This window comes from Triturus cristatus, chromosome 1_2, assembly GCF_964204655.1.
Source record: "Triturus cristatus chromosome 1_2, aTriCri1.1, whole genome shotgun sequence".
In the NCBI taxonomy this organism is placed as follows: domain Eukaryota; kingdom Metazoa; phylum Chordata; class Amphibia; order Caudata; family Salamandridae; genus Triturus; species Triturus cristatus.
This window is the reverse complement of record NC_140580.1, coordinates 693,435,583-693,461,577: the sequence shown is the minus strand read 5'-3', so window position 1 is coordinate 693,461,577 and position 25,995 is coordinate 693,435,583. Positions and strand designations below refer to the sequence as shown.

Genomic DNA, 25,995 nt, shown 5'->3' with positions numbered 1-25,995 from the left:
AGTAGAGGATTTACACTTTTCAAGGCTGGTCGTAACTGACCAAAGGACTAGGATTGTAACCATATTGATGGAAAATACAAACAATTTTAATGCATGATGGAAATTTACTATTCAAGTATCTTGAGTGCCAGCATTGGCAAAACGTTTGCACTTAAGGAATCTGTTCGGGCATGAGTTAAGTGAAAAATCCAAAGAATAATTGCTGCCAATGCAAAAACTGAAGTACTTGACAAACCAAGGTGAAGACACAAAGCTAAATTAGAATGGAAAATCCCAGGGCACAGAATTTCCACGAGATCTTACCCTCATGCATATTTAAGAATAGTCAATAAGTAAATCGAAATATTATGGAGAATAACATGTTGTAGTAGGTATCTTGTTTTTACAGTTTTCTAATGCATGCTTGAAATTTCTCCTCCCGAGACCTATAAAATTGGTTTAGGGCACCAACATGAGCCTAGGGCCTTACCTCCTTGCTGATTAAAATGTTGATTGCTATTCAGATTTTAAGAAAAAACCCTGCCAAAATAAGGGTATGATCTTACTGTTTCACGTTTGTCCTGACCTAATAACAGCTTTAAGTAGTGTTTTTTTTTTCCTTTAAAGGCTTATCTTTTTATAACACAGTTCTTTAAAAAATGATTAGGTCTGGGCAGTGAACTCCACTCCCGTCTGCGGAGTTTTCAGCACACCGCAGTGTGCGGAATGAAGAAAACTCCACTCGATGTAGAAGAGATTTTCTCCCACTCACGGAACTTGGCGGAGTTTTTTTTTGTCACTTCACAAACTATGCCCAGGCCTAAAAATGATTCACAGCGAAACAATTCAGCTCAGTTAGAGCTCGTCGAAGACCAATAGGGGTCAAGTCATAAAGGACATCAGCATCAGCGCCCATCAATACGTGCAAGGAACAGGACCCTATTTAGGGCGAACGTTTTTCAAATGCACAAACTGTTCTGGTGAATATTGTAAATACAACGAAAATAGTAAAGGGGCTGAAAGACATTCTGGGTTCAAACTATTGCGAGTTCTAATTCCTGCCGATAATCTTCTATTTACCCCCTTAATATTTACATTGTGTAGACCAGGATAACACAATTAGCAGATACAGGGGATTCGCTGGAATGGCCACAATATACAACCCTCCTTGTTTGCAGGCATAACTCCCCTTATTCGCTACTATACAGTATTCACTCTACTTTCACCCAAGTACAGTACTCCATTCCTTTGTAGCTAGGTTTGTAATTTGCCCCTTGATATACACGTGTCAGCCCCAGCTATTCTGGATGGAGGAGAGTAAGAGACTGCTCTTCACTGTTATCTGCCCAAGTAGAAGCCTCAGCAGATTCCTCTTTCAAGGACAAAAGACTGACAAAGCAGAAGCTGACTGTGTCCATACTGCTGAAATTCCCTGCTGCCTATCGAGCGCTCTTATACCCAGATGAGCAGCTGATTCTGCTCTGATGGCAAATTACACTCACTCATTTGTTGTAAAACAGTGCACTACATCATCTGTGTATGCAGTAGTTTTCACAAGTACTACAGGGTTACCAAATAATTACAAGTCAGCTGGCCATTGAATGTTTTTAAAACGCAATGGTAGGGAGAAAAAGGTGAAAGAAACTAGATGAACAAAAACATACTTTCAATACTTTGAAGCAAATAAAGGTTTCTAGGGTTTGATTCCAATTTTGAAGTTTAAGTTCAACGATGAAATACAGATAAATTCATGTGCGCAAAGCTTGTCCAAGTCAAATAGGCAGATGAGCTACATTAATAACCACCTCACCTGATTAGGGTGCAAAAGCCACCGACTGTTCTTCACACAAGAATTCCTCAATGCCGGCAAGGCCTGCGTTAGGGCCGATTGGAGACCCTGTGAAGGCAAGGCACGTAGGCATGCTACCCGTGCCAGCAGCATGGTTTATCTTTATTGTTGGGATGCACAGCACCTGAATAGACACAAAACCACGTTGCAAAATCTAGACAAAAAAGAAAATCAAATTATTATCGCATTAAATTGAAAATGCAACTTAGTAGATGTTCTTATAAACTGGTAAAACAGTTTGTGCCACTACAATAACAGAGAAAGGAGAAGCAAGCAAGTCAGCTTTCAGAGAAAAGAGGGAACGTTAACTTAAATGTCTGGACCTGGTGGGAAAGACACACATGTATCTACATCTGTGCCCTGTAGAGTTCTATTACTGCAATTGGCACAAATGACCTAGATCAGGGATCTCCAACCTTTTCTGTAACTAGAGATACTTATGTTCAATGAAAATGACCACAAGCCACAAACATTATTAGTGTTGTAATAGTGACCATGTCAGACAAGATTATATTAGTGGCCACCCCATGCATGATTACAAGCAGTTAACACCACAGTGCATCATGCAAAGTTGCCAGCACTACTGTTAAAAACATGTATTTTCAATTTAGAATGTATCTACATGGGCATTCCCCAGCAGCCATACCTACAATGTGCCAGGCACCAGACTAATATTACATGCATTTCACTCAAATATAAGCCTTAAATATATTTTGGAAATCAATTTTTTTCTAAACGTCAGCTTGTAAGTTCTGAAAACACACACATGTTCATCGTTTAGATAGCTTTCAATTTTGTGATACATATGTTGATTCAACCAATTAAAAGCTTCTAATTTAGTATGCTGTGCTGCACACTGGAGATCTACTTGCAAGTAGCTGGAGAGCTACCAGTAGCTCACAAGCTACTCGTTGGAGAAGCCTAATCTAGAAAGTGCTTTTGGGTCAGTGAAATTATACTGAAGAAATGTTGTTTCAATGCTCTAGGATTTTAGACTTGAATTGGGGGGGGGGGGGGGGGGGGGAGGGGGGGGGGGGAGGGGTGCATAATTGATTCGCATTCCCAGAGACTAACAGACTAAAAGGGGATCTAGTAGAATGGTACTCAAACTACCAAATTTCATAGGCCTCTTAAGGGAAAGCACAGACAGCATGAAACAATACTTTTTAAGTATTGAAATAACAGGATTCCGTTGCCTTGGGTTTTCCCTTTTCTTAAATATTTTTTATTAAATGTTTTCATTTGTTATGAAGGGCTCCAAACATTCCACGGTCAAACACTGAAGTGGGGATGGGAGAGGGAGAGTGGCAGAACTACCAAGAACCCTGTAGTCACAAAGGGTATGATTCCCTAAAGAAATCCAGAAGAGTACTCCTGTAGGCTCAACGCCTACATTTTGAACATGTCCATTTACTATTTTTCAATTTATTAAGAAATGTGCAACTTTCCCAGATATATTTTTGAATGCAGAAATCTACAAACGATATTCCACCCATCAAAATGCTACAGTAAATTTCATGTGCACTGCCTAGTCTCCCCCCTCCCCACCCCCCAAGAGTGAAAATATCCATGCGGAGGAAGAGAAGTCCTGTTCCCCGCATCCTCATTCGTTTTCCCACTGGAAGAGTATTTACACCAGTCTGTGACTGTTTTCAGAGTATGAAACTGTATACAAATGATTGCAAATGAATGTGACTATTCACACACTCGAGTTTGTGTGTGTCTTTACTGCTTTTTGAAAATTTGTCCACAATGATATACCCATAAGACTTAATTTATTCACACACAAGATTTCATCAGCATAGTGAATTGTATGTGTGAAGACGTCCCCCACTATTTGGTGCCTCTACTCAAGAAGCCTTAACTTGATCCCACGGTCCTGGGGAATTTCCGCCCCATCTCACTACTACCCATTCTGGGTAAAGTTGCTGAGAAACATGTTAATAGCATCATCTCACAGTTTCTGCAGGAGATAAACATCCTGCACCAGACTCAGATGGGGTTTCGCCCAGAAAATAGCACAGAGTCGGCCATCCTAGTGATAACTGAGAAATTGAAAAGGATACTGGACCAGGGGGGGGAGGGGGTGATCTGTCGCGATTCTACTCCTGGATCCCAGCTTTTGATACTGTGGATCACAAGATCTTAATACATAGACTTAGAGAGATTGGGATCCAGGACAAAGACAATCAATGGCTTGCCTCTTTCCTCAGCGACAGTTCAGTTCAGCGTAAGGAACCGGCCATCCTTTCAGACACATTCTCCGCCCCTTACGGAGTACCTCAGGGCTCAGCGGTCAGCCCTACCTTGTTTAACATTTATCCAAGTCCTCTAGCACATATAGTGAAGGGGTTCGGCATGTCAATGATGTCTTATGCTGATGACACTCAGTGGTCTCAGTGTCAGAGGAGATGAATTCGAATCATCTGCAGCTGGTATCGTGCAAGAAAAAATAGCAAACTGGATGGCTAACTTCAGCATAAAACTGAATGGTGACAAAACAGAGCAGCTGTTCCTGGGCAATATAATATGTGACGTCATCAGCAGTGCATTGCGGGGGCGCGAGTTATAGTTAGCTGAACTAACTATAACAGGGGAATTTCTAGGGTTTTGTACGAGGGAAATGTCCAGCTAACTATAACACCGCTGAAACCTATGTTTTTTTCAGTGAATTTCTAAGGTTTTTTAAATGCCAATTCCTAACTATAACGTGCATGAAACCTATGGTTTTTTCAGTGAATTTCAAAGGTCTTTTAAATGCTAATTCCCATCTATAACTTACCTCTGAAGATATCATGAAAAGCATTCTTTTTTAAATGTAGGGTGCACATTAGTTTTGTGGAAAAGCATCTTTGTGATTGGTTAAGAAAAAGCAGTTTCAACGTGGAGTACATATCATAGGATAAAATTTGCTCAGCTCAACCCCACCTGCTACTTGTATTTGGAAGGCACTGTTCGAACTTAAAACAAATCGTCAACTTTTAACCTGCATGTGTCGTTAAATGTTCAAGAAAATGTTACAAAAAATATCGTAAAGTTTTAAAAAACTGATGAACTTTTAACCTGCACGTATTGTAGAATGTTCTAGAAAGTGTGTTGATAGAATACGTTGCACTTCTGACTTCTATGTGTTGGTGAATATTAAAAAAAACGGTTCTTATGGAAAATTAAAAAGAAACCAATAGAGAAGTTTTGAAACCTAAAAGAATCAAGGAACTATTCTAATTTATTCTTTACATGTAGTTATGTGTGCAGCAACAAAATTATAGACACAACAGCACTAGGATGAGGAAGAAGCAGGGAGTGGGTGGAGGGGGGGGGGTAGATGTACTTAATTGTGCATGTGTGCCATTATGCCCAACACACATATAGGCTCACAATGGCCAAAATGAAACACACTAACGCGGAGCACAAGTCACACAACCTGCCAACATCACACCACTGAACGAGCATAGAAGTGAAAACCACGCTGCATTCATACAGGATGTGTACTAAGGCCAGTCGTTGGTGTTGTGGGATGTCTGCGACCGTGGTCATCATGGATGAGATGCCCAGCATGTGGCACATGGTCGAGTTCACCAAACAGCAGCTCCTCCCTCCCACGAGCCCCCACACTTTTGTACGGTGAGCTGTTGTATCTCGTGCACTCGTACAGCACGCCATTGTAATGCCTATTTGCGCATGTCCTGCTACAATCCAACAACAACATCACAGTGCCGTTTGGAGGTGGTGCATGCCACTTTACAACATCGACTGCTGCGGCTCTTGTAACAGGCAACACTAGAACACAGAGACACACTTACCACACTTCCTGTACACAGACATGTCCGAGACACCCCGTTCCTCTTGCCGGATAGGCACACCCCTGCACTGACCTGTGAACCCCAGACCAGCACACGCCAGTTGTGCATGCAGGAGGATGCGTACGTAGCTACACATCCAGGCTCACTACCAACGCTGAGATGACAGCACACTATGAAGTTGCAGGGCTCGTGCCTATCATGCTAAGACAATGACCACAGGGACACACTTACTAAGATATGGGTTTGGGGGGCATTGGCGGTCCTGGAGTTATTGAGATGAGTCTTCTGGCCCTCATGGGTATCCCTGTATCATGCTCATTGACTCTATGGCACCTGTGGGTGTTCTGGTGTGGCTCTTGGCTGTGTTCCCTTTCATGGTGCAGGTAGTTATCCTGCTTAACACCAGCAGAAAGCAGGTGTAAAATCCCTGGGGCTAACGTGTCTTATCACCGGAATTTGGTTCGCATTGCAATTGGTGTGAAAGTTGTGATGTGATTTTTTTAGTGTGCAGAACAATATACGAACTGAGCAGTGTATCCCATCAAGATCCAGCACCTGACGCACTATTCCTAATCAATATAAATACAATGAGATTTCTTAATAGATTTCGTGTGTACACTGTAAGTGCAGCCAATACCTCAGTACAATACAATACAGGATTTTAGTATTTAGAATAAATCGCAAAGGTGCACCTCATGTCTTTTTGCACGGGAACGGCTACTCTCCATTTCATTATCAGCACTTTAATAGAAGTAAAGTTGAGATAAATCTAACACACTATTCAGAAGTTGGTGCAAACTGCAGATATCACCAGTATTCCAGCGATAAGTGCCCCAAAATTTAACACCATGGTGGACTCCATCAAATAAGAGTAATAAGAACAAGAAAGAGTCACACAGCAGTTAAGAGAACAACCAAAAACATTTTTTTTTCAAACTTTATTTTTTAGAATAGTAAATATATAAACGATAAACTATTTTCAAACTTTATATTTTTATTAACATAAATATAAACAATAAACTAATAAACAAAATGTAACAACAATAATACAAAACAACAAAGCGGAACACTCCTGTGGGAACCACGGATGTCGACGACAGACCTGGAAAATCAAAAAGATTGTTAAAAAAAAAAAAAAAAAAAAAAAAAAAAAAGTGGTATTCTCAACAAAATACCAGAAGAAACAAATCACAGATATATAAAATGTATACAGCTTACAAAATTTTATAAGTTTAACTTACAAAAACTGTAAATGTTGCCGCTTTAAAATATTTACCGAATCTGAGGAATTTTTTTTGCAGAAGGCACCACGCCCACAACATTTTTCTTCAGTGGTGAAGAAATTTTTAACTTTTTCCAAGGGGCAAACAAAGACCAATGCCGCCACCTTCATTCGCAAGATTTGCCAAAGAGTTCTGTTACGAGGGGATCCTATCAAAAAATACTCATGTGGCACAGCAAGTATGATGAAACCCCGAAGGACCCTTCATCCAAAAAATCTTGCACGATAAGAGTGCAAACAGATGAGAAACACTCCTGTTCTGTATCTGTAAAAAAGAATCACAAATAAATGTATATTAATAACTTTCAAATGTATACTATTCCATTACTGTACAAACACATTTTATATAAAAAACTGACTAATAAACTATAGCCCTGAACCACAAGTGTGACGATCGTTAAAACACTACATGCATAGTGCATACTACTTTGAAGCAGTTCATGCCCTAAAGCCTACCTCACTAAAAGACTACATGCTAACTGACTAAATGATTACAGTACTATAAGGAGACACACTGGGTGAGGGACAGGGTGTTTGCTAGAAGAGTATAAATACTAACTAGGGAATTGAAGGTGTGAAACACAACTGTGTAGGTGATTAGAGGACTGCATCAATACTGCATAGGCATTTAAAGCAGTCCATGTGCTAAGGCCTGGCTCACTGCATGACTACTTGGGTACTGACTGAATGATTAGAGTACAGCAAGGAGAGTGCCTAGGTGAATTTATAAGTGCTAGGCTTTTCGCACAGGGAATGGATTAGTAATTGGTACTGAATGAGTCACTAGAGGAGTGCAAAGGCAGTCACAAGTGCTGGACTGTATGGAAACTGACTAGGAAATTGAAAGTGTGGTTAGAAGACTGCATGCATAGTGCAAAGGGGTTTGAAGCAGTCCATGGGCTAAGGCCTGGCTCAGTGTATGAATACTTAGGCACTGACTGAATGATTAGAGTACTGCAAAGATTGTATCTTGGTGAATTTATAAGTGTTTGGGTTTTAGCACAGTGAATGGATTAGCACATGGTGCTGAATGGGTCACTAGAGGACTGCAAAGGAAGTGACAGGGTATTTCCTGGAAGTGTATGGATACTGACTAGGGAATTGAAGGTGCGAAAGACAATTGTGTAGGTGGTTAGAGGACTGCATGCATAGTGGATAAGGGTTTGAAGCAGTCCATATACTAAGGCCTGGGTCACTGGATGAGTACTTGGTTACTGACTGAATGATTAGAGTACTGCAAGGAGAGTGCCTGGGTGAATTTATTAGGGTTTGGCGCAGTAAATGGATTAGTACATGATGCTGAATGGGTCAGGAGTGCAAATGGAGTGACAGGGTGTTTGCTGGAAGTGAACGGATACTGACTGGGGAATTGAAGGTGTGAAAGACAAGTGTGTAGGTGCTCAGAGGACTGCATGCATAGTGGATAGGGGCTTGAAGAAGTCCATATGCTAAGACCTGGCGCTGTGCATGAATACTTAGGCAGTGACTGAATCATTAGAGTACTGGAAAGAGAGTGTCTTGGTGAATTTATAAGTGTTTGGGTTTTGGCACAGTGAATGGATTAGTACATGCTGTTGAATGGGTCTCTAGAGGACTGCAAAGGAAGTGACAGGATATTTCCTGGAAGTGTATGGATACTGACTAGGGAATTGAAGGTGTAAAAGACAAGTGTATAGTGTGTTAGAACACTACATGCATACTGCATAGACATTTGAAGCAGTCTATTTGGTACTTAGAAACTGACTAAATAATCACACTACTTCTAGGACTGTGCTTAGGTAAAACTTTTAAATTTTCAGTTCTGCCACAGTGAACAGAATAGTACATGGTACTGCACCTTAGTGTCAAACCCTGACTCATTTTATCAATGCATAAGCAAAGACTAGCTTCTAATGCTACTAACACTTGACAACATGAGAGGTTTTAAATTAGTTATCTGTCAGCAAATACACAATGTTACCAAATGCCTCTCTCACAGTGGTTCTCAAATGCACACAGACTCACAGTGTGATTCTAGACAAGCACCACTATCCCTATGAGTTTACCAAAACTCATTCACTACAGGGCAAGTGGTAAGGGAACTGCACACAATCTACATATTTCACAACTGCAATTTACTGTCAATGCCTGACTCATATAATGAAAGCATAAGCCATAACTGTCTTCTACTGCTACTAAAACTTGACAACATGACATTTTTTACAACACTTATCTGTCAGCAAATACACAATGTTACCAAACACTTCTCTCACAGTGGTTCCCAAATGCACACAGACTCACAGTGTGATTCTAGACAAACACCACTATCCCTAGGAGTTTACCAAAACTCATTCACTACTGTGCAAGGCGTAAGGAGACTACACACAATCTACATATTAAATTACAGCACATTAGTGTCAAAGCATGACTCATTTTATCAATGCATAAGCAAAGACTGGCTTCTAATGCTACTAAAACTTGACAACATGACAGGTTTTAAAACAGTTATCTGTCACCAAATACATGATGTTACCAAATGCTTCTCTCACAGTGGTTCCCAAATGCATACAGACTCACTGTGTGATTCTAGACAAACAACACTATCCCTTGCACTATACCAAAACACATTTCTTCATCTAGAAGTAGTACTACATTTTAGTGTAGAAACATAACATAACTCATTTCACAAATTCATAAACAATGACTGGTTTCTAATTCTACCAAAATATAAAAACTGCACAGTTATCTGTTTACAAACACAAATGCTTATCACAGAACGGTTTCTACATGCACACACATTGTAGAGAAAAAAAATACTTCCTACACTTTAGCAGGAAAAATACATTAGTCTGATTAAAATCAAAATAGTCTACATACATCCCCTCACAAATAAATAACTCATCTTTCAAGTTCTATTGTAGATTAAGAAGTATATCAGTCACTCACCATATTTTCTTTTACAGAATCTCTGCACTGTGCACCTCTCAGCAAAAGCAAAGAATGAAAAAGTTTCCCTTTCATTTTCACACATATACATGTAAACATCAAATCACAATCCTTCGCACATAAACTCAAAAGCAAACACACATTTTTATTGGTTAAACATTTCAACCCTTTCCAAGTGAAATACATTTCAACCCTTCCCCCAATCTGCCTTCTGCCTGTTACCATAGAAACAGTTCATGGAACACTGCACTGAGCTCACAGGTCACAAGTTCAGCACACAATGTTCCTATACAAGACAAGAAGTGTGCTTGACTTTCCAACATATAAGCTTATCATATATCATGTTCCTTACAATCCGTTAACCAATAACAATCATACCTTTAAAAAACAGAAATATACATCTACCTTTCAGTGTAGAAAGTTGTCATACAACCAATGATTTCTTGTCGTTTTTCAAAAAACGTTGCTGTGGATCCGCGCACCCACCGCAAGAGGATCCGTGAATCCAACACGATTGGATGCGCGCACCGTGCGCGCATTTCCCCGTGGTTTTTTTTTTTTTTTTTAAAAAAGGGCCCCAGGGGTGCCTTCTGGGACCCCCCTAAGCAAAGGACCCCCTAAGCACCTCTAGAGGGTCAGAGTATTTCCACTCTGCCCCCTTTATATGTTTTACACACTTATTCCCCTTGCATCTTCAGCCTCGCTTCTACCGAGGCAGAAAATGGCCGCCAACAGTTCCTGGTTTCGAATGTAGACACTCGACAGCCAATTAGCATTCAGCGCGCGATCGGGAAGGTGCGCGCTCGGTTCGGGGAGGGTGCGTTTACGGTGCGGGTAGGGTCCGCGGATCCTCCGCGGCCATAGATATCACTAACTTTTTTACCCTAATTTTCTCAGGAACTACTGAACAGATTCACACCATATATGCAAAAGGCACGAGTCTGAACTGAGGACTACCTCTTTGCCAAATTTGGTGTCATTCCGTTCAGCGGTTCGGGCTGTAGCTGCGACAACAGATTCTATGGGAAATTGCATGGGGAAAACGCGTTTTGGGACCCTCCTTTTTTCACGGGCCCCCGCTTGACAGATCACCGCAAAACTTTCAGGGTCGGAGCGGAGCTGGCCAAAAGTTTGGAAAATATCGCGAGGATTCGTCAACCGGCGCCAACGTTATTCCAAATAGAATGTTGCGGATTTCCTATGGAAAATAGGTCCTAACTATAACTATCTACTGGCGACCGCCAGTAGATTATATATATCCCAATATCAGTTCAATAAAGTATGCTCTCAGGAAAATAGGCACGGCAACCACGTAAGCGGGTCCAAATATTTATTAACACAACGCGTTTCGGCTGACGCCTTGATCACGTACATACACACTATAAAGAAGAACTGATCGGAATCACAAGACCCCGCATGTTTTTGGGTCCAGTTGGTATATACAAGAAGAAGAAGCGGGCCGGTAGTAAAGAGTGCGATTCCCCATTTTCGATATACAAGGAAAAAATACTAGTAGTCATGACAATCATAGGAAAGTAAAGTGAACAAACGTGTCTTTAGGCTTTGCAAACATGCATCAAAGGCAGCAAAGTGTTAATCCTAGCAGGAGGAGTGTTCCACACAAGATATTTTCTGAGAAGGCTTCCTTTGGGTCAGATTCACAAACCAGTTTTTGCACTTCAGTTCAACTAACATGCACAAATGGTTTGAAATAAATATGCTTGTTTTCCACAAAAGATGAACTTGCACTCATTGCATTGTTAAACACAGGAACAATATTACATCAGCCTAAGGTGGTTAGTATTGTGCATGAGTAAATCCTACTTCAGAGGTGGGGAATGGACGATCCAGAGCAGTAATATTAATATTTCTTTTTCGTAATGGGAATGGTTTTAGAATCTTTACAAAACAAGTTGGGTGTATGGATTTCTCCAGCGATGACAACATTCTCCCGGTTGAGAATAAAAATGCAGTTGCTATTGGATGTTCGTATGTGCAGTTGTACACTACATAAAACTCTACCTGTGAAAAGCAATTTATATAGGCACATGCACGGAATCACAAATGATTTCCAGGAGAACCTCTGGAAATCTGCAACTATCACGTTTCTTGGAAACATTTGGAATGCCTTAATTTTATAAATTTGGATCCATGTGAGTGTTAACGTTGTAGCTGTAGAATCACAAATCTGTTTTGAGTCAGTACCTAAGATTCAATGTATCATCTGTGTGGCACTTATATAAACAAATGGAGCACTGGTAATAAAACACTGCAGAAGCAATTACTTTCCATTTGAACTTAACAATGGAAATGGGTCTGCCTGGTTAAAAAAAAAAAAAAAAGCAGCAACAACAAAAATAGCCACTCTTTGCCACATTAAGCCACTAAAAAGTAAATTTCTAGTTATTTATATGAACTCCCAAACAGGAAGCTATGTTACGCTATCTTCACCCTTCAACTTACCTCCCAGAGTAGCTCAGTGCAACTGAAACTGCATTTATATAGCACTTATGACCTGTGACGAGGCATTGAACCGACAAAAACTAAGAAACACTCTGCTCCGGAGCTCAAAGTTAGTGATAAGCCCAGTGGCTATTGTTCGTTACAGGAATTCGCCTCGTGCACTGAAGGATACCATTCCATGCATTTACTTTAGTTTCTTTCTTGTAGATTAAATGAATACGATTATGGGATGATCTGTTATGGGTGTGTGTGTGAGTTCATGAAGATGGATGGTGGGATTATTAGATGTGCTAGAGATTAGGTATTGTTCAGTTCGAGTATGCCTTTAAAAGAAGGAAAGATCTGTGACACAGGCGTGGGTAATTTACTAAAATGCAAAAAAACAGATTAAGATAAACATGCATGCGACTTAGAGCAAGCTGTGATCAGAGTGATGGTACATGCTGGGGTGGAAAGTAAGGCGAGCGCGATTCCAAATAGAAATGGAGGCTTTTTGGGATAAGAAGCCAGCTGAGGATGCAAAACCTTAGAAAGAAATAGCATTATTTGAATGTGAGACAGGGCAGCTTTAGGTAGTTTTTATAGGCACTGGAATGAGGTGAACAGTCTGTCCATTATTAGGTATTGTTAAACACTTTCGTAAGGACAGCGAATCAGCTCAGGGTTCAGAACAGTACAGTATACAAGGTAAATAATTCAAAAATCAAAAGTTTTAAACAATGTAAAGTTAAGCTCCCAGTATTAACAACAAAAGTAAACTGGGATCCCTTTGAATGCTCCTAATTTAACATGGCAGGAGAACTGGGAGAGGAGAGTCCCTCCAGACACTGGAAGTGCATTGCCTGCATTCTTGTGACTGGAGAAAGGAGATCTAGACATTGAAGTAAGGAAGTGAAGGCAGGCCTATCTTTAGAAATTCTGTGAGACCTTTTGTTAGCAAGGTGTTGCTTATTAGTCTTCTTGGGCACTGCCACTTGGATGATGGTGGGGTGAGGGTGGGACTGTATACTCCCTTGGGAGATGTGAGGAAATTTCTAGGTGAGGCCTGGACTTTGGTCTTTCCCCTAATCACTCGTCAGTGTGGTTGATGCCCCGGTTACTTACCAGTAATCTTCATTACTCAGAGTGTAGTCTTCCTCGCCACATGACTAACAAAGTGAGCTTCAGCTCCACACCAGAACCCTCCAAAGCAAAGGTTAGCCTCCCATGCCTCCAATCCCTTCCCAACATGGCTGGCCCCTATCGCCCCTGACCTCTATAAGAGTAGGGCCGGCCCAACCCTTCAGCCTGAAAATACCAAGCAGAAACATGAAGCCGAAAACCAGACAGGGAGGGAGGGATAGGAACTCATGTGGCGAGGAAGATTATACCCGGAGTAATGAAGATTACCAGTAAGGACACCGGGGCATTACCTCTTTGTAAGTCTTCCTCGACACAAAACTAACTAAGTGAGCACATACCAAAGCCAAGCGGCTTCATGGAAACTCACAAGAGACCAACGGACCAAAAGGGGAAGCCAGCGAAAAAGGCAAACCCAAAAGACCAGACAAGTGGAAGGACCACCCAAGAGAGAGGCAACCCCGAGCATGAAGAACCAGCCCGGGACAGAGACACACCGGAAGGGAAGAAAAACCGGACCCCGAGACACGTAGGGCCGCCAGAAAATCCGCCCGAACCAATGTCTGAAGGAGGACAGAGAAGGCACAGAACCAGACCGCACGGAGCCAGGCAACAACAAACAGGCCCCAGAACAGAAAGCAGCAAACAGGCCCCAGAACAGAAAGCAGCAAGCCGGCCCAAACACACCAAGACTTCCCAATGGACAGCCAAAAGCGAGAGGTGAGCAAAAGCCCAGACAGCGTAACCGAAGAAACAGCGACCCAACAAAAAGCCACAGCAGAAAAGAGCCGCAGTCTGACTGAAATACAACAACACAGCACGGTGGACCACCAACCGCGAGAGGACCAGAGCAGCGGAACCAGACGCAAACAAAACAGACAGGCAGGAGCCGCAAGAACAGATAGACGTGCAGAAGGAACCCAGCACGCCAACCGAACAACCAGAAAAACGAAGGTCACCATAACCCCACCTGCAAGGATATAAACAGGCGGGACACAGACCCCAGTCGCACTAAGGACCCCCCAGAAGGGAGCGCGACGCCAAGGAGAGAACCCAGGCAGGCACAAGGCAAAACAGACCAAGGAAGTTGCAGGAAACGACTCCTAAGAGACCCCGCCACCAAGGGAACCCAACCAGCCAACAGCAAAAAGCGGAAGGCCCACAGAGCCCGAAGAGCGGAAGGGACCAGGCCCAAGGCCAAGCCACCAGAAAGGAAGCAAATGACCACCAGAGGCCACCATGGAGAAGAAAGAACAGAGAACCCGGCAGGGAGGGGAACTCAGCCTGGAGGAGCGAGACCGCCCTGCACAGGGACCAAGCAAACCTTCCCAGTAACGGTCCACGAGAAGGAAGCGAGCCACCGAAGCGAGCACCCAGGCGGCCACACAGCCAGCCAACAACCAGGCCCGACCCAGCCGAACAATGAAGAGCCGACAGGAACAGGAGTGCACAGGGAGGACAAGCCACAGACAGAAACACACCAAAGGCGAGAAGAACAGAAGAGCTGGGCGAAACGAGCCCGAGCAACAACAACTCCAGGGTGCAAACCTAAGCCAGCAGGCCCCAGCACCCCAAAACCAGGGACAAAGAGGAAGAGGATGCAAATTCCACACAGTAATCGCAGTCAAGGACAGCACAGTCGTGCCAAAAAGCAAAAGGGGCCAACGCAGTAACCCCCCAGAGAACGCGGCAGCTGAAAAGCCACCCAGAACAGATACAAGAGGCCCCCACAGGGCAGGGGCAAACCCCAGACAAGCCAAGGAACGGCCAACCAAAGCCAGACGAGAAACCCGCCAGCCGGGGGACTAAGTGGTCCCGCACCGACCGGGAACCCAAGCACGCCCCCCCCCCCAGCCCCACAGGCCGGAAAAGGCCGCAACCTTGAGAAGTGTAGCTCACTGGTTAGAGGAGGCATACCCTGAAGCAGAGATCAGACCCGGGACCTGGGTTCGATTCCCGACGCGGCAGGGTCCAGAGCCCAATTGTCCACGGACTCGATAATTCTCGCTTCGGTGCCCACTCTAAGCACGAGTTCACACTATGCAGCTCTGGGCAACAAGCCTGCTTAATCTCCACAACGGCCCCCCGCGGCGGGATGCCTGGCTTTCACCTTGGGGATGCCCAGTACGGGTTATCTTACAGGGAAAAACCAGGACGGGTTCCCAATGCAAGCGCCAAGATGCCCGTAGGGTGATAGCTGCGCTCTATAAGTACATCAATCAATCACCCAACAGAGGGACACCAGAAAAGGAAGACCGCAGGCCACACCCGCAAACAGGGCAGAAAAAGGGAGCCACGTGCCCAACCCGGGACCAAAAGGAAGGGGAAGAAAAGGACACCACCAAACCAGACCGGCAAGAAAAGGGACACCCACAGGAACCAGTGAAGAGGAGGATGAACTGGAACCTACGACGGCCCTGTGGCACCGAGACCCCCCCGGATGGGAAGAGCCTCCAAGAGAAAAGCAATGCCAAGCACCGCCTGTCAACAAGGCACAACAACACCAGAAACACTCCCTGCGGACCCCGACCAAGGTAGAGAACCCAAACACGAAAGCCAGAGGGGCAGAGGATAAACCAAGGGGGAGCGCCAGGAAACGGGAGAGCACACCAAATCACAAGCACGGTATGAACACATTACCACATTAGGATTCTTTGAAAGCATTGGCGGGATCTGCACCCTTGTACTGTTGGAGACCGCACCACTAGAGGCACAAGACTCACCATTGAGCCAAAGCTGCTTGGTCCACACACCCGGAAAAAACAGAAACAGGACGGGGCAAACACCAAAATCTCACCAGTAAACAGGAACCGGATGATCAGGACCCGCTGGAGAAGAATCTGAGAGACCGCCCAAAAGCGACCCTGCAAGCACAGCCAAATACGCACCCCGTAGAAGAGGAGCATGCCGAACCCCTAGCATGACCAAGCCGCCACCACCAAAAGGTCGTAGACCAACCAACGAGCCACAGCACACCAGACACGAGCAGGCGAGCCCAACAACCGAAAACAGGAGACAACAGTGCGGCACGGCAGCAGGCAGGACCCACGGAACCAAGACAGAGGCCACCCAGCACGTGAGGAGAGGCAACAGACAGCCCCCAACAGAGCCCCAATGGGCAGGAGCCGAGGAGAAGCACAACACGGATGTGAGCGCAGAAGACGCCAGCTGAGCCAGGGAGCAGGAGGAGAAAGGGGGTGCCACGGCCGCAGCCCAGACCAGGAAAAAGGCATGCTCTCCAGGAGCAAAAGCCCACACGGTGACCACAGAAGCAGCCCAGGAAAGAAAGGACAGGTGCCAAATGCAGCCCGCTCCCATCAGACACGCAGAAGCCAATAGCCCTTGGAAACCCCACGCGGCCGTTCAACCAGGGACCAGCCAGGCCAGACTCCGCACAACAACGGAGAGCAGGTGGGACAGGAGCAGACAGGGTGGAAGGACCGCAGGCCCAAAGCGCGACACATACTCCCAATGCCAACACGGGAAAAACCAGTCCACCACCGCAGCACTCAGAGAGAAGTGACATGGGACATGGAAATGCATGCACGCCCCCCGGGAAACCAGGTGCTGAAAAATAAATGGCCATTACAGACCACCAACACAAAAGCACACATCCCAACAACCCCAAAAGGAGGAAAAGAGAGGTGGACCTGCCGGGAACTGAACCCAGGACCAAAAGGCCAGCACAGGCTGCTGCAGCGAAAGTGGACCAAGAGGCCAACACAGGCTGTTGCAGTGAACGTGGTAGTTCACTAAGCCACCAGACCCGGCAGCGAGGTAGAACCAAAGAAAGCAACATGGCCAACAGCATCGACTGAGAACACAAGCAGTGAAACAGTAGGACCAGAACTGCCACCGGCAGAAGAGTCAGCGATCGAAACCACCAGGCCACAGAGACTCACACATAATAATGACAGAAAGGAGAGTGCCAAATCCTCCCCCACCGGAAACACACAACACCCATTGGGCCACTGTGACTCATCCAAACGCCGGCCGGAAAATGCAAAAGTGCACAACCGAGTGCCTTATGGCAAGAAAAAGGCTCCATGCAGCAACCCCCACGAGAAAAGCCGGACCGGACCCACAGGACTCCGGACAGCAGAAAAGGCGGCCGAAGGAGGCTCAACACCCCGCAGGTCGACCCACCTGCAACCCCGGCCGGAGCCAGAGGACCGCGGATGCCGCCCGTGCAGTCACGAGCACGGGCGGGAGAGGCCGTGAGGAGAGAGCCAGCGCCGTGAACTGTGACTGTCCCGGATGCCCAGCTGGTAAGACACGGAGCTCGAAAAAGTAAAGCGGAGCCCGCATTGCGAGTGCCTGGGACTCCCGGCGGCTGCTCCCTTTAACAGGGGCTGTGTTACCAGACACTGTAATTATGGGAGCGGGACCCACAGAATCTGCAGGTTACCACAGGCGACTGCGGAGCTCCGCTACGCTTACGTGTCACCGTACCGGGTACATGATGTCAATCCCAGGGAGTGGCCACCACAGTCGGTTTTAAATGGCCCTGACGCCCGATAGCTAGACGAACGGGACGGACACCAGGCAGGCCCCACAACATAAGCAGAAGATGCAGAGAGAAGACTATCCACACAACGCCTCCGCCCAACACAGCGTCCCAAGCCCCAGCAGAGACCCGGGGAAAATAACCTCCCAGGGACCGCGAAAGCCCGAGGGCGGGCAAACGGTAACCATGAAACCGAGAGTGCAACAAAAGGTGGGCAAGACATAATCTGCACAACAACCAGCCCATGGGGAGGAAGGGACCACTAGGCAGAGCCCCAGACCTCCTTGGCCGCCCCCCTTTTAACCCTAGGCTCGCTAAGGCAGATACTAACCGGCCCCAGACAGGACACCGGGGGAAGGAAGGGGGAGGGTCCCAAAGCCCAAGGGCCCGCTAGAGCAGGGCCTCCACCCAGGGACTCTAATTCTCGCTTAAGCAGGAACACACTTACCTGACAGCGCACATGGAGAATCAGCACAGAACTAAAAAAAAACAGGCTGAAGGGTTGGGCCGGCCCTCCTCTTATAAAGGTCAGGGGTGATAATGGCTCGCTAGTTGATCCTTCTACAACCCTGGGTGCGTCACGTGAGCTCTGAACTGGTGCAGTAGGATAAAACAGTGCATAGGTTACAGATAACTTAATGGAAACTTTGATAACATTTCTCTGAACAAACAGGAGTCATTTGACAGCTAGTGGGTGTAGTGAAAAAGTTCTTCAAATAATTACGGTCTCTCCAGAACCATGCTGTTGATCTGCAACGTTACTCATCTTTGACCGGTAGGATCACATTGAATAAACAGCACACCTGCAGACTTGCCGCTCTAAAAAGTTCATCCTAGATTAAGCAGTCCCCTTGCTCTACACGTAAAGAATTAATACACAAAATTTATTTTGATGGTTACTACGTAAATTAACATCTCCTTGGAAGAACTAAATGGTAGCACTGTTGGCCACAGGTCGGAGCTTTGACAAAATAAAAGTAAAATAAAGTAACAGGAAAATAAACACAATTTCAATGACTGCTGAAATAAAGATCGTGGGGGGAAAAGCACACCAGGAGCCGGCTAGGCAGAGTAGCCATGTCTCTCATGTTCATAAACTCTTGTGTACCCCTTGAATTGTCTCGCCTAGTAAACGTTACGTTACCACACGACTGGGATAAGAAGGGACTAGGAGATAAGAAAAGCTTGTGATGAAAGTGAGAGTAGCAAATCCATAACTATTAAACAAGCCGATAAAGGTGGGGCTACTGTGATCCAATCTACAGCCGATTACGATGAGGAATGTAAACGTCAACTCACTAATGACAAATACTATGCTCCAATCACACTTGACCCAACCCCACGCCTCACCAACTCTATCTCCATATTAGTACACGAGGCTGTGATTAACGGCTGGATAAGTCACAATGAATCAGTTTTCTTAATTGCTACAGAACCAAGGATCCCCTACTTTTACACCTTACCTAAGATACACAAAGGGACTACCCCGGTTCCTGGGCGACCCATCGTCTCTGGTATTGGCTCAACCCTCGAGCCTCTGTCTAAGTTCGTTGATCATTTCTTACAGCCCTTAGTGAGGAACACACCTTCCTTTATAAGAGACACGACCGATATTCTCAGAATTATTGAGTCAACAGAGGATCATGCCGAGATTGACCTCCTCGTCACTCTTGACGTGGAGGCTCTCTACACCAACATTCCTCAGAGAGACACCTTGACAGTCATAGAAGCGGCTCTGAGTTCCTTGGACTGGCATTCCACAACTCCCATCTCGTTTATTATGGAATGTGCAACCCTGGCATTAACTGAAAATTTCTTTGAGTTTAAAGGACAATTATACCATCAATGCCAGAGTACTTCGATGGGGAGCACCTTCGCCCCTAGTCTAGCCTGTCTGTATATGGCAGCATTTGAAAAGGATGTCATCAACAGTGACACCAATCCCTTTGCCCACAATTTGAAACTTTGGAAATGCTTCATAGATGACATTCTAATTTTTTGGCATGGTTCCATTGATACATGTAATGCCTTTGTGGAATGGATTAACCAGCAGAACATCTTTTGGAAATTTTCCCATACTATTTCAGATACTAATGTGGCTTTTCTTGATCTAAACATTAGGCTGACTGAAGGCAAGCTCTCTACCTCTCTGTATAGGAAACCAACTGACCGCAACAGCCTACTCCTATACCAAAGCCATCACCCTAGAGCCCTCAAAGACAACCTACCCTTCGGCCAGTTCTTGCGCATAAGACACAACTGCACATCCACTGCTGATTACAAAACAGAATCAGCTACATTGGCCACCAATCTCAAGATTAGAGGTTACCCCTCTAAAATTATCAATGACTCAATGAAGAGAGCAAGAAACAATCCTAGAGTGTCTTTACTAGAGGTTCACCATAAACCTCCTATCGACTTAATTACATGTGTTACCTCATACACACCCAACTCAGTCCCCACTAAAAAGATCATTTTGAAACATTGGGGTATTCTAAATACAGGGGACCTACAGATCCCCAAACCAAGATTTGCATGCACGAGAACTTGCAGCCTAAGAGACATTCTGATTCACACGAGACCCAAGATTCACACTAACTCTGCGCAAACAAACCTATGGGGCCTACCACCTGTTAAAGGACATTAACCCTGTAGCACGTGCACAGCATGTAAATATACGACAATAACCAAGGAAGTCAACCTGCGTCCAAACTAAAAATGGTGCATCCTTAATCATACCAACTGTAATACCAGACATTGTATTTATTTGATCACCTGCCCGTGCGGTCTACAATACATAGTTATGACCGTGCGACCAGTCAAAACACGCATTATTGAACACAGGAGCAACATACGCTGCCTACGAACCACCACTAGAATGTACAGACACTTCACTGAGGCTCAACATTCCCCAGACTCAATACACTGGATTGTATTGGAATCTCATCCACAGATTTCCAAACCATCACTGTTCAGGATTGAAAAGAGATGGGTACATAGATTATCTTCCCATACTGAGGGACTCAATGATGACATCCCATGGGGCTCACTCCCTTAGTCAGCACTTAACTATCCTAGAGTGACCCTTTTAGCATCCGTATGTCTGTCTATTCTTGGCCCCACCTGACCCTTGGAGTTAACGATGTCTTGTCTGGATTATTACAGGCTCCTGCTTTACCAGTCCTTGGCTCCACATGGGTTCTGACGCTATTTATTCCTTACATCATACCACTTTTCATTGCCTTACAAGACACAGCAATAGTACAACCAATAGATAGTGCCGCTCGACTTGGTTATTCTGTACTTATCCACGTTATGAGTTATGCAGTTCCATTCTGAGCCTATAAGCTTCATTATGAATACCTATTACTACGAGGCATTTTATTTAAATTAACGCTATGCACAACATATCTTTAGACCGTTTGTGCTTTGCCTCACCTGGCACTACCTTGAGATTACCAACAGTTATTGCCCCTCTGGAGTCTCCTTGCGCGCCTGGTGTCTTTGTATTTCTATCCTGCACTAACATGGCTACCACGTTTTAGTATCACGTGGAACACGCGAGCGCCTTCTATGACACTTCATGCGCGTCACACGCCCTTGACGTATTGGCACGTTCCCATTGGGGATGCAGAGTATAACTTCCCACAACAACCTCGGTTAGGCACCACCCCGGTTCCTGGCGGTAGGGTAGGTGATTCAATCCAGCGTGAATCGACGCGGTGAGTATTCCTTATCTCTTTGGCTCAAATCCCACATAGTTCTCGATGCCTCTACCGCCCAGAGCTACATTTGGGCAACATTGGTGAGTACTTCTCCCTAATACACACCCCCCTCCCTCCTGACCCGACCGGTGTACTTTTGACGCACGACGGAATTTACATTAAAGCTCTCCCCTAGTCACCGGTCCGAGGTTTCTTTCGATTGGGGCTTGTCAGATACGGGTTGAGGTGGCTCCCTTGGTAGCGCCTACACTTTGGAAGGCTTTTTGTCTACTTTTGTTTATGACTCATTTACATCACCTTACTTCCTGATTTTTATGTTTTATAGGACTCAAGCGGTGTCCATTTTAAGTTACCGCCAGGACTGTTGCTAGTAATCTGTAGTAACAGACCAGGTGAGTCCAGTCAATAGTTGTCCACTCTTGTTACGCTAACGGCCTTTCCATGAGTTATATACCACTGTTATTCAGTTTTTAACCTAATCACTATTTCATAATTACTGATCGCGCCTGGCTCATATAGGCACCTCACGGTATAGGTTTTGAAGTTGACCAACCTGTGGCCATGGTGAGCTTTTTGAGTGTGACAGTACTCACATTTCACTTTTCCACGATGATATTTGTTTATAGTAATAAGAGATATATTTATATTGCTCAACCTATTCTTAACTTATTTTTCAGGTCACGGACCTGCGAAACGTGGTATGTAGAATGCACCCTACCACCTTAGTGTAGATAATTTTCCAGATCCTGAAGAAATGCCCAGATCCTCCTGACATACAAGGCATGAAACATGTTGATCTTTAGAGTAGAGCTACATGACTAGATACCTTGGGGCAGATTTATGTTGCCTGGCGCATCCCTGCAAATCAGCAAGGATGCGCCAGGAATGATGCGTCACGCAAGTTTACCCTTGCGCCACACATGATGCGCCGCATTTATAATGCGGCGCATCATGGCGCAGGGATAAACAGATGCGTGACGCATCCAATGGCGTAAGGTTGGCGCAGTGCTTCAGTTGCGTCGCAAGCGCGACGCAACTCCAGCACTGTTCCAACCAACCCTATCCCTAACATGGTGCGTCAAGCCTTACGCCTGCTTCAAGCAGGCGCAGGGTTTTGGCGCATCAGCGTTGGGAAAGTGACTCAGTCAAATCTTATAGATTTGACTGAGTCACTTTTCAGGGGCGTTCCTGCGACGGAACGCCCCCCCCTATGTCGACACGCCCACGTGAAACCTGACGCAGGTTTTACGTGGCGCAGGGCTTTACATCGTGACGCATCTCCATAGATGCGTCACGATGTAAATATGGCGCAACGTGGCGCAGGGTTTACACCGCCGCTGCGTCACAAAAGTGACGCAACGGCGGCGTAAAAGTGGCGCATCTCCGACATAGATCTGCCCCCTTATTTCTAGTACACAGCCACTCTACACCATTTTAATCGGGTAGTTTACCTTCCGAATAAATACCTATTAGGACTAACTAACCTGTTTTAACCCACTCCTTTTCACATCTACACACACTAGGCCCCTCACCTCCATGCACCGACCAGCAGGAACAAAAGATCCCTGATAAAGAGCCCCGGTCCGGGATCCCTTCAAGTATTGCAGCGCCGATTTGACGAGGGGCAAGCTAATATGATGAAGCATGACACCTAGCTTGCTAGGTGTGTGAGAGCTCTAGTTCCACCAAAGGAATCTCCCCTCGTTTTTCCTTGGCTACACTCGGGGGTTAGTGTAGGATCAACATTCCTAAACTCGTCACTGGTTCCCTCGATATCTCTGCTTCGTATCAGAGGAACTTTGTACCCTTTTTTGTTTATAGTCTTTTGGGGCTTGTACACTAGACCTCATCAAACCAGCCCCTCCTGTCCCCCCCTTTGGAATACATTAGTAGCTAATTGCTGGCAGGAAACGGACTTAATTAAATGTATTATTAGGATGTTAATATGCTTTATTATTTCATGCTCAAATACTATATACCGTGTACAGAATAGTATATATTTTTGCGCTTTATTAGGCAAATAAAATAAACAGCAGTTATGCGATGTAGAGGAATTAGACAGTTCCTTTCAGAGGATTTCTGGTTGGGGCATGAGAGGGCTCTACACAGCTCTAGTGGCATTCCAGATAAAGAACGCTGCAAGAACAGAGGCAGCGCTTGTCTCTGTACACATCCGCAGTTTCCCAAATTGCAGACTTATAAAACATGAAGCCCCTTGCGTATCTTTTCGCTCATCCAAGCCCCAAAGCAAAACTCAACCGCCGCCGATTACAACCCTCCATTACACAACCTGAAATTCTCAGGGTCCTCATTTGAATCCCACCGAGTATTATATTTTCGGGGAAAAAACAGAGACAATCCCTAATTGGAGTCCTTTAGAATGCCCCTCGAAAGAATTCCAAAGAAAGTCACCTGTGCAAACGCTAATTCCGCTCCCAAGTACTCCTTCCGTGCGGTCTGACTTTGACAGTGTTACCCAATCTCCACGCACTTGATGTAACACGCCTGTAATGTCAGAACAGAAGCTGCGACGCAACCACCTTCCGGAAACATCCGGTCCGTATTCAACGAAGGAACTCGCGAAGCCCGCCGGGAAATATAGTCCACGGCGGCCTGACTGTCCCTCGACTCCGCATGCAATACGAAGACCAGAAACTACAGTTGAGAACGAATGACGGTCGCAAACAAATTAGAAGAATTCACGTGACTGAACGGTTGTTGCGGCCATGTTGAAACAGTAAAGCTCATCCTTACTTAACTCATAACTCAGCGGTGATGCAGCGATGTTATGATCAAACACAACTCATGCTGCGCGTATGCCGTTTTTAGCGTAAGCAAAACGTCACAGTAGAGGACTATTGCACGAGATCAAAAAAGAGGCGTAAGGGTTGACTGGTTTATTCAGTTGTTGTTTAGCATGACATAATGTATATAGTTAGCTTGACATTTAGAGTGGTTTTGAAGTAAACTAGTTCCAGTAGAAGGACGGAACTTTGTGATTCAGACGTAGGTGCCAACATTTTAGAAAAGGAAAATGGGAAAGTTTAGAAAAATAATGGGGAGATTGCCGCTGCCCGCGTCCCACGCAGTGGGACATCAGCAGGGCAGCTCTCTAGTGGCCGCCTGTCGCAGCCTTCCCCCTCCCCCTTTTTCTGCCTCGCGCGCAGGGAGGAGATCTCCCAATGAGTAGAGGTGGGCCGTTAGGGGGGCGAGGCTAGCCCCCCCTACATAGGTGTCCCTCTCGCCCAGTTCCTCCTCTGCTTCCTGCGCGCCGCTCCTGCCCGGACACGCGTGATAACAGCGTCGCCGTCGCGAGCGTTAAAGCTGCCTGGGTCGTGGTGCTGGCCCCCAGGATCGCCGTCGGGAATGCTCGTTGCTGAGACTGGTGAGTGCATTCCCTGCCCTGCCCGGGCATTTCATGGGTCCTCACAGCAGTCCTGGCGCTGTCCGGGCGGCGGCCCGGAATCGGGGGCAGAATGGAGGGGATAGTCCCCCCCCCCCCCGATCTTATCAGAGCAGGCGATCTTTTCCCTGTACCCCAGATTTGGGGGCGACCAGCGTCAAGGGTCCGAGCGAGCACCCCGCCCCCACTCCGGATCACTTTAAGGGCCAGTGGCGCATACTTCGATCACTGCGGCCATCGCCCACGTGGGCTTAGGCTTGAGTGGTCCGTTCGCGTAAGGGGCGGGGTGGGGTGGTCATGGCCTACGTTGCCCTTGTGGGACAGGGTCCAGTTCCCAGCAGCCTGACCGACCCGTGTTCCCAGGCCACTACAGTCCGCTTTTCCCGGGCGGGGGCCGCGCGGCCCCTCCCACGTTCTAGGATCCATGTCGGCGTAGGAGCATTTGCCCTGCTCTCGTTGCCCCTCCCCTGGCCAGGGTTGGCCAGGCAACAGGGATGGGGGGCTAAGGGTGGAAGGATGCGGCCGTGCGGGCTCTAATGTGGGTGTGTGCGGGGGAGAGGGGGAAACAGTCCGGTTTCCTACTCTACGTTTTCAACCGGGTGGCTGGGTGCGAGGAAAGCCGGCCCCGGTATCCTCTTCACAGCGCTCACCTCCGACACACGGTCTGCCCCACATGGACCCGGTCCGAGTGGAGGCCGTGCTTTGCTGCGGCCTGGGCGTGAGCTGGCATGTGTCGATGGGAATAGCTAGTCTAATGGGTAAACAGCGCCGGGCCTTCCTGCACCGGAGTGTCCTAAGCCATCCTCAAAGTCCTGTATTATGGACAAATCTCTTTTCTCGCCGTGCATAACAATTTGAATGCGTGCGTGTGTAACCAATCTCAGCATGTCATTTGGCAAGCCCGCGTCTTGTTGCCTGGACCTCAGGTTTGGGACAGGTA

At 46.0% G+C, this 25,995-nt stretch overlaps 1 protein-coding gene across 1 annotated transcript in view; it reads right to left on the bottom strand.

Moving 5' to 3' along the window:
* GHITM (growth hormone inducible transmembrane protein) overlaps window positions 1-24,212 on the bottom strand; it is a 114,798-nt gene extending 90,586 nt beyond the window's left edge. Inside the window, exons 1-2 of the mRNA XM_085608550.1 lie at window positions 24,065-24,212; window positions 1,790-1,982 (exon numbers count right to left, since the gene is read on the bottom strand). Coding sequence (XP_085464676.1) covers window positions 1,790-1,921 — 132 coding nt within the window. The 5' untranslated portion in view covers window positions 1,922-1,982; window positions 24,065-24,212. The remainder of the gene's footprint in view (window positions 1-1,789; window positions 1,983-24,064) is intronic.
* Between the last annotated feature and the right edge of the window lie 1,783 nt (window positions 24,213-25,995).